This window comes from Meles meles, chromosome 21 (genome assembly GCF_922984935.1).
Source record: "Meles meles chromosome 21, mMelMel3.1 paternal haplotype, whole genome shotgun sequence".
In the NCBI taxonomy this organism is placed as follows: Eukaryota; Metazoa; Chordata; class Mammalia; order Carnivora; family Mustelidae; genus Meles; species Meles meles.
Window position 1 is genome coordinate 35,605,818 of NC_060086.1, and position 12,468 is coordinate 35,618,285.

At 53.2% G+C, this 12,468-nt stretch overlaps 1 protein-coding gene across 9 annotated transcripts in view; it reads right to left on the reverse strand.

Annotated features, from left to right (window-relative positions):
* The window catches only part of CIITA (class II major histocompatibility complex transactivator), a 45,906-nt gene that overhangs the window by 29,451 nt on the left and 3,987 nt on the right, over nt 1–12,468 (reverse strand). Inside the window, exons 1-2 of one of the 9 annotated variants that reach the window (XM_045993092.1) lie at nt 6,759–6,828; nt 5,022–5,096 (exon numbers count right to left, since the gene is read on the reverse strand). The exons of 6 other annotated variants lie outside the window; for them this stretch is intronic. In XM_045993092.1, coding sequence (XP_045849048.1) covers nt 5,022–5,079 — 58 coding nt within the window. In that variant the 5' untranslated portion in view covers nt 5,080–5,096; nt 6,759–6,828. Of the gene's footprint in view, nt 1–5,021; nt 5,097–6,758; nt 6,871–8,135; nt 8,313–12,468 lie in introns of those variants that run through there. 2 more of the 9 variants (XM_045993094.1, XM_045993096.1) reach the window with 2 other exon arrangements.

The following is a 12,468-nucleotide window of genomic DNA, read 5'->3' on the forward strand; positions in this document are numbered from 1 at the left end:
CTTCCCAGACAAGGGAGTGTATCCTTGAGGGTCTCAGGCGGCCCTGAGAGGGAGAAAGGGGCACCTTTGCTAACCCCAAACTCTTCGGCATTGCCCTGCGCGGCGAGAAAAGAGCATGAGAAGAAATACTTCCTTGCATGTTGACACTACCTCTCCTCCTGAGGAAGGAATGAAGATCTTTGGAACTGTGGGTCTAGACAATGGCGTTGTGTTCCAGCTCTGCCTTTGACCTTGAGGACCCTCTAGCCTTAGTTTCACCAAATGGGGGTGGAGCCCACTCAGTGAGGCTATTTTGAGATTCTGATACCTCATTGCTTGTCAGCTTTCCCCCTCTATATTCCCCCAACGCTCCCCCTCAATACCCCCTTGCTCCCCAACCTCACGACAAGCTGCTTCCGGGGGGTCAGATGGTGGCAGGAAGCCAGGAGCCCAGGGTGACCTTATCTTCCCTGACCAACCCCCAGTCATTTTCTCTGTGGGACCCATCGAACGAAGTTCCTCTTCCCCTCCATCTTTGTCCTCCAGATAAATTATAAAAGACATACTGCACTGGGTTTCATCCAGATTTGTAAAACAATGATTTACTGAGCATTTCCTGCAAACAAACAAACAAACAAACAAAAAACCCCCACTGGGCTCAGTTCTCCAGGGGGCCCTCAAGAGGTTTAAAACACAGTCCCTGCCAAGAAACTTGCAAAGCAGGCTCAGATGATATTTTAAGAGGGAGACAAATTGTGATGATACGAATACAGGGGTTAGGAGTGTGTGCGCTGGGCTCAAATTCCAGTTCCCCACTAACTGCGTGCAATCACGTAAGTTCCTCAGCCTCTCCCAGTTGTGAAACCCACCTCCTCTGCTTGGCAGAGTGCCTCGCTCGTTATGTTGCTCTGCCTCGCCTAAAGTGACATTTCCAGAAAGTGTTACCGTGATGTAAGTTTCCAAATAAAAACAACCAAGGTGCCACTAGATCGTGCACTGCTGGTCCAAAGTAGAAAGCTAGGAAGATGCCGAAGGTTGGCAACCGAGGGTTTCTGTGTGCAGGCTACCCTGGTGTATGGCCTAGAGCCTGTTTGAATACCGAAGGAGGCAGAGGTCCAACCACCTCACCATTCCAGGTTGGGGATAGATCTTGCAAAGAAATGCTCCCAGAGCTCCACATAGGACCCGCTGAATTGTTTGGGGTGACAGCGGGTGAAGGCCAGCCGGGTGTCCGTGGCTGAAGGAGGGGCAGTCAAAGATAGCCAGTGTGACCCATGGAGGAGGAGTCAGGGTCAGAAGCGACGACCCAACGCATACCCAGTCGCATACCCAGTCACGTAGCTCTGAGCGCACAGTCAGAAACAGAAGGAGCTCCGAGAGCCCCAAGCTAGACATGCAAGGGGGCATCCAGGCACCGGAAAACACAGCAGAGAGGTTCCAAGAGCACACGCAGACACAAGGACACACTTAGAACGCAGCAGAAGGCAAATCTCAGAGCACAAGGCGCTGCCTAAAGGGGATGGAGGGCCCACAACCTTTCCTGCTGAAAGAGGGCTGCAGAGTATGGTTAAAAAGCAACCCAGGGTTGAAGCCTCTGCCTTCGGCTCTGGTCATGATCCCAGGGTCCTGGGATCGAGCCCCGCATCAGGCTTTCTGCTCAGCAGGGAGCCTGCTTCCTCCTTTCTCTCTGCCTGCCCCTCTGCCTACTTGTGATCTCTGTCTGTCAAATAAATAAATAAAATCTTTAAAAAATAAAAAAAAAATTAAAAAAGGCAACCCGGGAGGAGCGTTTAGACCTCGGCCTCCCGCTACTCTGCCCTGACAGTCTTCACTGGCGTGACGTGTTACGCGTAGCATCTGCTACAACACCGATGAAACTGCTGAAGGGGCTGAGGTCGGGGTGCCCATCTACCAGCTGCTGGAGGGCAGGGGGGCTCCCAGCTTCTAACTCTGGGCATAGCTCCAAGTCATGCCCCTTCTCCAAGGGGAGCCCGTGTCCCATGACTGGGACCTCTGGGGTGCAAAGGTCCGGTCTGTTGCCTCAATTTGTAGTAACCCTAAAAGCTGTCCCAGCTCCAGCGCCCTCTGTGGGGGGGGGCAGGGGTGTGGCTGAAGCCCCTGTAGAGACAAGGCTGGCACCCCAGTCCTGCCTCCTCCCTCTTCCTGCATGTCCCCACCTCCCCTCCCCTCTGCAATCAACCTCCCATGTGCACATCTTCAATTCTGAGACCAGTCTGCTTCCTAGGACCCTCACCGGAGGCAAGCTCGTTCTGTTTCTCCACCAGGGGTCCTGGTGATCATACAGAACCGCACAAACCCCCTCCCCCTCCACCTCTGAGAGCTGGGACAAGCCACCTATCTGGTCTGGACCCCCACTGAGGACATGCACCTCATTGCTGCTTGGAAAACCTTTGGGATTTGCATGATAGTACCTCAGCTGGTGCATGTGCCCAGACGGCCAGTGACCAGGGGTGAGGGGTTCAAGGGGGGATGCAGGATGAGAAGGCAGGAGCCCAGCAGTAAGAGCTACAGCTGGGGGAGGAGGCCTGGTGGGTTCTTGTCCAGAGTGCCAGCCCCCTTCCGGCCGTCCCGGCCCCTCCCACCCCCAGGTGGCCTTCCCTCTGCATGCCCCAGCATTCCAAGCTGCAGTCAGTGACCTGGAAAGGAGTCCAACGGGCTTCCCCCAAGCCCCGCTCCCGGAAGACAACCTGAGCCAGGAATTGGGATGGGGAAGGGAATGAGCAACCTGAAGCCAAGACAGGCCCTCTGCGAAGGGGGGTTAAAGGCTCTGAATCACAAACCATGGGCCAGCCCTGCCTGCCAGCATCCAGCGACAGAGACGAGCCACTGGCAGGTTTGGCTGTGAATCGAAACTGCCCGGAAAGGGTGCTAAGCACACGGCACCCGAGCCCGACTCCCAGAGATTCAGTATTTTTAAACGAGCACCCTCTCTTGCCCCCTCGCACACACGCCTGCCTTGTACGGAATTAAAATGGGTTTTATTTTCAAGGCAGCCTGACTTTCCTCTTGCCAAGAAAACACCGCGCCACTGCTGGGGTGACTTTTCTTGAGCCCTGGGAGGTCTGCAATTCTCCTTCTCCCTTCCAGACTCTCCATATCTACCACCTTTCCACTTCTCCCCAGCTGAAAGTCCTAGAACCAGACTTCACGTCTTCCTCAGTTCTCCTCCTCCTTCCAAGAGTCAGAGCTGTCCCCAGCCTCACACCCTGGATGGTTACTGGGCTCCTGGGTCTTTCCCCCAGCCCAATCTCTCAAACTTCAGGTGTTCCTCTGTCCCCCTTACGACTTTTGGGTCAGATCTGCCTGCCACCTATTCCATAATTTGCCATAATTTGTATTGTCCTTGAATTAACAATTTAAAGAAACAAATGTATTCATGTTAAAAGAAAACCCGCCAGAATTGAAAGCAGGCGATCACACACACACCGGTGCACAGATGTTCGTAGCACACTCTTCGTAACAGACAACAGGCGTACACAACTCAAGTGTCCGTCAACAGATGAATGCAGAAACACCATTCTAGGACACTGGAATTCTGTGCACTGGAATATTACTGAGCCATAAAAAGGAAGGACATGGCTACACCTGGGGCAGCAAGGAGAAGCCTCGGAAGCATCACATTCAATGAAAGAAGCCAGTCACAAAAGGACAAATACCATAGAATTCCACTTACACAAGGGACCTCGAGTGGTCAACTCCAGAGACAGAACAGCGAAAAGTGGTGGCGGGTGGGGGGAGGGGGCCGGAATGGGGGAATTCGCGGGTCCTGGGGACCAAGTTTCAGTTTGGGGCGATGCAAAAGTTCTGGAGAGGGATGATGGTTGTAGAGAAGTAAGAATGTATTTGTCATAGCTCAGTTGTATACTTAAAATGGGTTCCTTAGTAAATTTCATATTATCATTAAAAAAAAAAAAAGAAACGTTCTATCACTCCCTCCCGTGAGAGGGGAAAAAACCCAGCATTACTTGCCACTAAAAACAAAACAATGTTGTCACAATAAGGTCAGCTGCCCTACCACTCTGTTAAAAAGTAGCACCAGCCAGTGTGAGTGTGGTCAAAGATGTCTCCCTACAAAAATGGAGAAGGCAGCTGGAAAAAGAATCAGAAAAGCAGGGGATCTATTCCTCTCCAGGAGACCCGGGGTCAATTAACGCCTCTTTGAAAACTGTCTGGGGACCACCCATCAGGTACGTGTCAATGTCTAGAAGCCTCCCTTCTGGGCACAACTTCCCCCCAGATCTTTCCATACAGCGCCCTCCAGATCTTTCCATACTATCCTCCAGGAGCTATCATGCTTACTCCTGTCACAGGTGTATTTTTGGTGACTTTGCCCAAGGGCTTCCAAGACAGTGCCCTTGTTTTAGCCATCTTATAGGTGCACCTCGGAGACAGAGGTCATTTATCCAGGGTGACTGATGGCGAGTCTGAAAGCCAAGTCCAGAAGCTTCCCCCTCTTCCTCAGGCCACTTCTCTGATTGCCTGGGATTGACTCCGGGCCATGCTGTTGAGTTCCTTTGCTAATTTCCTGACTACTCTTCACAAGGGACCAGGGGCTGAGGTCTCAAGAGGGAGGACCAGGTCCCTGCCATCAGACAGGGACTGTATCGGGATGACTCTGCCTACACAGGACCTGCCCTGCGTATGAGGCTCACGCCTCTGCCCAGCCCCTGGATTGGGCTCTCCACAGACTTGGACTCAAATCTTGACACTACCAACAGCTTGACTGTGTGACCTTGGTTACCAAATCTCCTGGGGAAATCCCCGGAGGTTTTGTAACATGGTGAGAGAACAGGGTTTGGACCACATCAATGCCTTTCACAGCATGTTTATAACCTTTGGGCCTCTGGCATAGGAATCACCAGATAAATGGTTTAGCCCAGGCAGGGCCCAGGGGCGGGACCAGGAGCCCACATGCCAAAGAGGTGACTCCCTTGTGCCGGAAAGCCTGGGAACCCCTGCCTCTGTTCTCTCCGAGGATCTTTCCATTGTACATCCTGGAATTTTGGAGACCAGGTCCTTACCTATGGCAGCCTGGGGTTTGGAAGGTGATGAATTTCTGAGGTCTCTCTCCCTCCCCATCTCAGTTCCACCACGCCCTAAAGCAAAGAAGCACCAATTTCCTTAACCTTTGGATTGGCCAGGAGTGTTTCTTTTCTGGGTTGGTGTGGAGGGGGGGGTTCATGGATGGAGGACGCCTTGCCAAAGTTAGGAACGCCTGGCTGCAATTGTAAGTGGGACGCTGGGGACAGCTGGGTGTCTATCTCCTGCTCTGTGACACCTTGGATGGGGGGAGAATGTGGGACTCAGAAGAGAGCTGTGGGCTTTAAGGCGGAGCTAGGCATGGCAGTTCCAATTCTGGCATCTGCGTCCCCAGAGACACGCCCCCCCACACCTATTTCTGGGGCTCCTTGGTTTGTCTCCTTGGAAGATGGGGCTCGGGACCCCAAAGGGAGGTGGAGATGTCAGTCCTGTCAAAGCCATCCCAGAAAACTGCGCCCCACCCCCACCCCAGATGATCGAAGAGAGACTTGGAATTGTATAAAATTTAAAAACCCATAAGAGACTCCGTTTTAAAGTTGCGTTTTCCGGGGCGCCTGGGTGGCTCAGTGGATTAAGCCGCTGCCTTCGGCTCAGGTCATGATCCCAGGGTCCTGGGATCGAGCCCCGCATCGGGCTCTCTGCTCCGCAGGGAGCCTGCTTCCTCCTCTTTCTCTGCCTGCCTCTGCCTACTTGTGATCTCTCTCTCTGTCAAATAAATAAAATAATAAAATCTTTAAAAAAAAATAAAGTTGCATTTTCCTTTCTAATTAATGAACTCTTGAACTGGCAATTGCTTTTTACAATTGTTTTACAAGCAGCTGGTCATAAAAAGTCAACAGAACAACTGGCATTCAGACCGATGGGGACAGGAGAGTCCATACCTCCAGAGGTCAGTTTCATTCATTAGCACCAACAAAACAATAAGATAATCAGCAGAGGGGGCTCAACCAGTGAGCACCACATTAGCAGGCTTTTTCTTCTCTGCTCTTCACCTAAATCATGTCATCACCCCCTCCTTTCTCATAAAAATCCCCAGCTTTCCCCACACGAGCAAGATGCTTTCCTGTGCTCCTCGAATTGCAATTCTGAGAACCCAAATCAAGGTCTTTGTTCTTTTTCAGGTTAGCCCCCTCCCCAGGGGGAGAGACCTGAGGATTTCCCCAGGGTGCCCACTAAATGTCGGGGGTCCCCCCATAAGCTTTTCTGTAAGGCACCCCCCCACTCAAGAGCCAGAAATCTGCACTGCTGGGTCAGAGCGGTGCTATGATCCAACTGGAAAACTGAGGCTCAGAGAACGGCGGCCAGAGCCCAGGGTTCCCATAGAGGGACCTGTGTGCCCTTCTCTACAGCGCACCCCACAGTGGCTCTCCAGACTCTAGGAGGCGTGGAGAGTGTGTGAGTCCTGGGTTTGGCTCCGCTTGGCAAGCTCCTCCTGCACCCCAGAAGTGCCTGCAGCCATCTGCCTCCCGCCCACCTCCCCTCGTCCCGCACTCTGGGCCCCGCGACCCTGCGCCGCAGTCCGACTCTGTGCCGCCTGGTCCCTGTGTCCCAGGCTGGGGATGCTGCAAACGTGGACTTTCCCGGGTCTGCACTCCGCACACACCCTTTCCCTTCCTCCCAGCTTTCCTATGTGACCTCAGGGACGCAGCTGCCAGCCTCTGAGCTCGATTGCCCAGCCGACTTTCTAGGGTGCGGGGTGGGGAGCCCTGGTCACCTACCGCCGCTCCCCGGAGTCCCGCGTGCTCCCAGCGGCCTCTCCTTCCTGCCGGCTCTGGGGCTGCGGTGAGACTGAGGCGAGTCTGTTGGCCAGCCACCCCACCTCACCCCCTGCAGCCGTCCTTTTCTCTTTCACTTTCTCTCAGCGCTGGGATTTGGGCCAAGCTGGGGAGTAAGCAGGCTTGCTGCACCCACCACGTGCTTTCTCCCAAGCACCCGGGTCACATCCCAACACTCATGGGCACTCCCGGAGCGTCCATCAGCTCCTGGAAATGGCCAGTCCCCTGCTTCTGGGGAGCCAGCATGCCCGGGGGCATGCCATTTGCAAGCACTGACTAGTGGGCTGTTCGCGCTGGCTTTGGGGTGGCCTCCATGTCTCTCTAGCTCAGCCCAGCTATGAAGGTGGCAAACCACCCTTACAGGCAACGCAGACCCAGAGAGTTGCTCAATGAACCATGCCCTCCTGGGAAGCCAAATGCCCTCCAGAGGCAAGAGAAAATGCCTCCGGGACCTTTGTGGGCTGGAAATTTCAGCCTTGGCAAGTCTGCCTCCCCATCACCGCATCCCTGGGGCTATATTCCTCCTGCCTTTTCCTCCTCCGGGGGTCCTGGACCCCAGCGCCACCCACCATGAGAATGTGGGGTGGGCACTTCCCTTCCCAGACTTGGAGCTCCGTCTGGAATTGCAGTGGTGGGTCGAACCCAGGGGTGTGCTGGACTTTGGTTCCTCACCATTACCCTGTCATAGAGTTGTTAACAGCCCAGGAAGAGAGCCTCAAAGACACTTGGGGACATATTCTGCATCACATCCCACCCAGCCAGCAAGCAGCTAGGATTCAAACCCGCCGCGCTGACTTCAGAGCTGGGGCCACCTGTCTCCTTGCCCCCACTTCTCCCCCCAGACAGAATTCAGAAACTGGAGAGAGGCGAGCATCTGTCCAGCCGGCTGGGGCTCAGCAGCTACAGCCAGGACCCCCGGCTTTGATTTTCCTGCTTCTCCCGGGGAATGGGGTGAAGGCTGGCAGGGATCCTGTCCTTCAAGGGCACCCCTCTGTGTTTACCTGGTGGAGAGAGCACCTGTGGTTGGCTGAGCCGAGCCATCAACACTGAGCGCGAACGACACGCCTCCTGCAAGTTGGCCCTCTAGAACCCTTCAGGGCTGATAAAGTGCTCTCACGGGCCGGGCACCCGGGCCAATCTGAATGTCCCTCAAGTAGAAGGAAATAATCAAACACCTCACTTTTCCCAACAGCCCCGACAGGACAAGGACCCCTCTCTCTGCCCCCACCCCCTAGTTCAGAGATGGTGGGGCCAGCGGAGACCTTACCCTAAATCAAGAAGCCTTCTCAGACCCCAACTTCCTTCGCCCCCCTCTTTTACCTTGGGGCTCTGGCAGGTAGGATCCCGCAGGGCGTGGAGCCAAGCAACGCATGGTGTGGGAGACCCCGTGCGGCAGCGGCTTCGGGAGTCTGGCAGCCCCTCCTGGGGCCCTCAGCCTGCCCAATGATGCCTCTGAATGCCTCGTTCAGGAGCAGACAGCTTCATCTCCAGCTTATCCACCTGTACCAGTCTGGAGCCCGCCAAGACTAAGCCAGCATGCAAAGGAAGCAAGCAAGGGACCAACAGAAAACTCCCCCCTCCATGAAGTGGCATCAAGCTGTTGCATTTCTCTGTCTAAAACTCTCTAATTTGCCCACACTCCCTTAAACCCTCCCCATGCCTCTTACGGTAATTTCAGTTCCTTGTTGTGGACCAAACAGGGTAACCACAGAAGACTGAGAGTTGTCTCTTCTAGAGGGACCTTTGACAAAATGATATTCTGAAATCATGGTGACGGCAGTGGAGCCTCACTGGTACCAACTGCCAATTCCTACCACCTTCTGCACTATGGGGCCAGAATCAGAGCCCCCCAGATACCTCAAAACAAGCTGGGCCCCCAGCTGGGGTCCAGCAGGTTTCCAAGATTCCATTTTCCTCCACTACCCCCACACCAAAGTGCTCGGAATTGCCCCGGTGATCACGCATGGTCCACTTGTGATTTTTATTCCAAGACACTGGACCAGAATGTAAATGCCACATCAAACAATGTTATCCCAGATGCGGTCTACTTACAGCCAGATGGTTTGGGGTGACCCACTGGGGGAAAGTTAGTGCCTCTGCACGTCTCTACCTATGCTCCTGATGGCATCTGGGGGAAAGTGTGTGTCAAGCTAATAGGTCTTTAACACCTCTTGGAATGCAGGGTACATCCCTGTTTCCCAGAAAGCCATCCCTAGCTACAAGCCTTCAGCCAGACAACAGTATTTGACTTGTCTTGTGTAAACACTGCCCCGCCTTCCCGTTTCACAGTGCACTTCAGTGGGTGGCATGCCTTTCACTTATGGTGGGCATAAACTTCCTTGGAAAATAAAGTTGAATTTAAAAAAAAAATGTGAGCGTTTTGAAAAAACACCTGTCAAGTAAATAATAGTACGGAAGTCGTGAGCTGGTCTGGAATGAATGAAGTTTGGGAAGCAGTGATGAGGTCCTCCTTCTTGCATTTTTACTGAAAGAGCACTGGGTTGGAAGTCTGAGGAGCTGGCATCGAGCCCCTGCTCTTACTAGCAGGTGCATGGCCTTGGACCCCTCACTTCCCTTGCGTGGGCCTCAGTTTCCCCACCTACGAAGTAAAGATAATGATGCCTATCTTTGTAACGTGGTTATTTTGAAACAGTCCCTGCTTTTAGAAGGCCCGGGGAGGAAGTAGGCAGACACATGGGAAATGCTGATAGTCAATGTGAAACACAGTCTTGCTTTGGGAGGCTAATACAAGAAGACGGGACAAATATTAGAAATATCAAGAAATCTCATCTTCCCATGACTTGGTGGCAAGAGAGAGGCACCTGCCCACTCACTTGTCTCAAGCCCCTTATGAGAGGCCCTTCCTGTCCTCGGAGGAAGCCAGTTCTGATGGCCATGACCGAGGTAGTTCTGAATCGGGCTCATAGCAGGGCAGAGTTTGCAATGAGAGCGACTCAGACTGGGGTACACCTGCCTGGGTGCCATCATCTCTCACTGGGTCTGATCTCATCTTTGCCACCTGGTCTTTCCACATCCTCACTGACCCCCCACCAACCCCCTGCTGCTCCCGGACCCCAAGATCCAAACCTGACCATGCCTGTGTCCAACAGGTCTCTGAGCTGGGGCTGGGTGCTGACATGTATGAGGCTGAGCAATTGGCAGATGCCAGAAGCCGTGGATTAGCACAAGGAGGGCCCCCCCTCCAACCACCCCGTAGAGACACCAAGGAGGAGCCATTGTGGTGCCCAGCCAGGAGCTGATGGGGTCTGAATTTCAGCAGGGGCAGCGGAAACAAAGAGATGAAGACTGGGCAGGCTAGCATTATAGCAGAACTAGAATGCCAAGCCTCCTGAATGGGCAGGACAAGGAGCAGAGAGAGGGGCTGAGGTGAACCCAGGATTTGTCCTGGAAAGCATCCTGCCTTCCTCCCACTGGTGGTCCTCTTTGAAACTCCCTCCGAGATGGTGATCATTCTCCCAAGTGAGCCGGGGGCTGCTTTGAATACAGTCAACTCCCTCCTGATTAGGGAGCCCTCTCTGCGGCTCCTCAAGCCGGCCTTGCCCTGAGCGTGTAAATTTCTTTGCCTGCAGTCAGGGTCCAGCAGGACAAAGATCACTGGTTACCAGGAGTAGCAGTGAGCAAGTTGCCAGGCGGGGTCCTCTGTGAAGTCCCACAGGAAGGACATGGGGGAAACTTCTCTCCTGAGTAAGCTTGTCATCCCCTGCTGTGGTGTTTCCAAATAGACCCGCTCACCCTACGTGGGTACCTCTGCTGGTGCAAGGCTGAGCTCCTGCCTTCTCCCTGTTGGGCTCTATTTAAGCCATCCTTCAAGGTCAAGGCCTGAGTTCTTGCTTTCAGCACCCTTCCACATAACATCAATCTTGGGCTTTCTTCATTTTTAGAAAACTTGTTGCCTTGTACTTGGCAATGCATCGGTGAACTTCCCATTTCAGAAGTAGAGACCATGCTGCCTCGGATTAGATCATGAGGTTGCTACTGTCTGGGACCCAGTGATTTCTTTTCTTCCTTAAAAGTCACACTACTCCAAGATCTTTTGAATGAAAGAACCCAAGTTTGGAATAGCATGATCAAGGCAGGCTCAGGTTCCCAATGGTGAAGGGTCCCCTCTTCCCTAGGTTGTAAGTGCCTTTTCTTATACTTTTGGGTGACCACCATGACCCCTAGTGGGGGCTAAGACAATGATTAAGGAGAAGGGAAGACGTGTAAGGAAGGAAGGGAAAGAGGTGTGAGTAGAGATGTAGGTGACTAGATACAATAAAACTGTTATGTATCCAAATGAGGCCCATAGGAAGGTGCATGAGCATGCAGACCTAGAAGTCAGTGAAGACAGGAGCAAATGGGTTGGTAGGAAGGCAGGTAGATAAACTGATACATAAAACTATAATTGCTTATATAGATTGATTGGTAAATGTGTGTAAGTGGAAAACACATAAGATGATGGGTTGAGGGGCGCCTGGGTGGCTCAGTGGGTTAAGGCCTCTGCCTTCGGCTTGGGTCATGATCCCAGGATCCTGGGATCAAGCCCCACATCGGGCTCTCTGCTCCACAGAGAGCCTGCTTCTTCCTCTCTCTCCCTGCCTGCCTCTCTGCCTACTTGTGATCTCTGTCTGTCAAATAAATAAATAAAATCTTAAAAAAAAAAAGATGATGGATTGATAAGTAGATAGTGGTAGATGGATAAGTAGATCAGGTAAGTTTGAGGGCAGGCAGGTAAGTGGCTGGGCAGGTACCTAGAGAGAGGAATGGATCCCAAGGAAGGACACTGGTAAGCTGCTTAAGGCAACAACAACAGAGAACAGAAACCGGCTCTGGTTGGGTCAGGTGCCCGGCTTGGAGCCAAGCAGAGAATGGAACAGGACACTGGTCAGCCTGGGAAAACCCATGGGGGAAGTGCCAACTTCCGGGTGCAAGTGCTTTTCCTTCTGTGGCTCCTGGGGGTGACGATGAAGTGGGTCTGGCTGGCGGGGAAGCCGTCCAAGGTGAACGGACTAGTCGTTCCCTCCAGCACGTCTCCTTCCAGGAGGCAGAGTAGATGCCCCCCAGATCGGAGCAGGAACGGGTCTTGGGAAGAGAAAGAGGCAGGTGGGAGGGCACAGAGCCTCTCCTGTCTGAGTTCCAGGCTCCGGGGCTAAGGGCCAAATGAGGAAGGAAGCCAGAGGAAAGGTTTGGCAGCGTGAGGCACGTCCCTTCCTTTCCAATAAATCAGGCAACATCCTAGAGGGAGACTTTGTTCTATGGTTCCTACAACAGAGTCCTTGTGGCCAAATATAACGCATCACGAGAAAGTGGCCAAATAACGAGAGAGAGCCAAAGCAAACAATAAAATAAAACATCCCAGGAACTGGGAGGTGGGGAGATTCCTACGGCTTCTGAGAACCCCGTGCCCAAAGGCATTGCTGGGCAAACTCTCCATTAGCAAACCCAAGCTGGCTGTCACCTTGGGGCTGTAGCTGCCCAAACACCAACCCTGACGTCGATGAGTCAGAATCCGTTCTCTCCTTGCTGGAAATGCAAGCACCCTACCTTAGATAATGGTCACTGGGTACCATTATCGCCGCCATTTTACAGATTTGGAAAACTGAGGCCCAGAGATGTTCCAGAAAGAGCTCATAGCCACAGCTATGGAATTAGG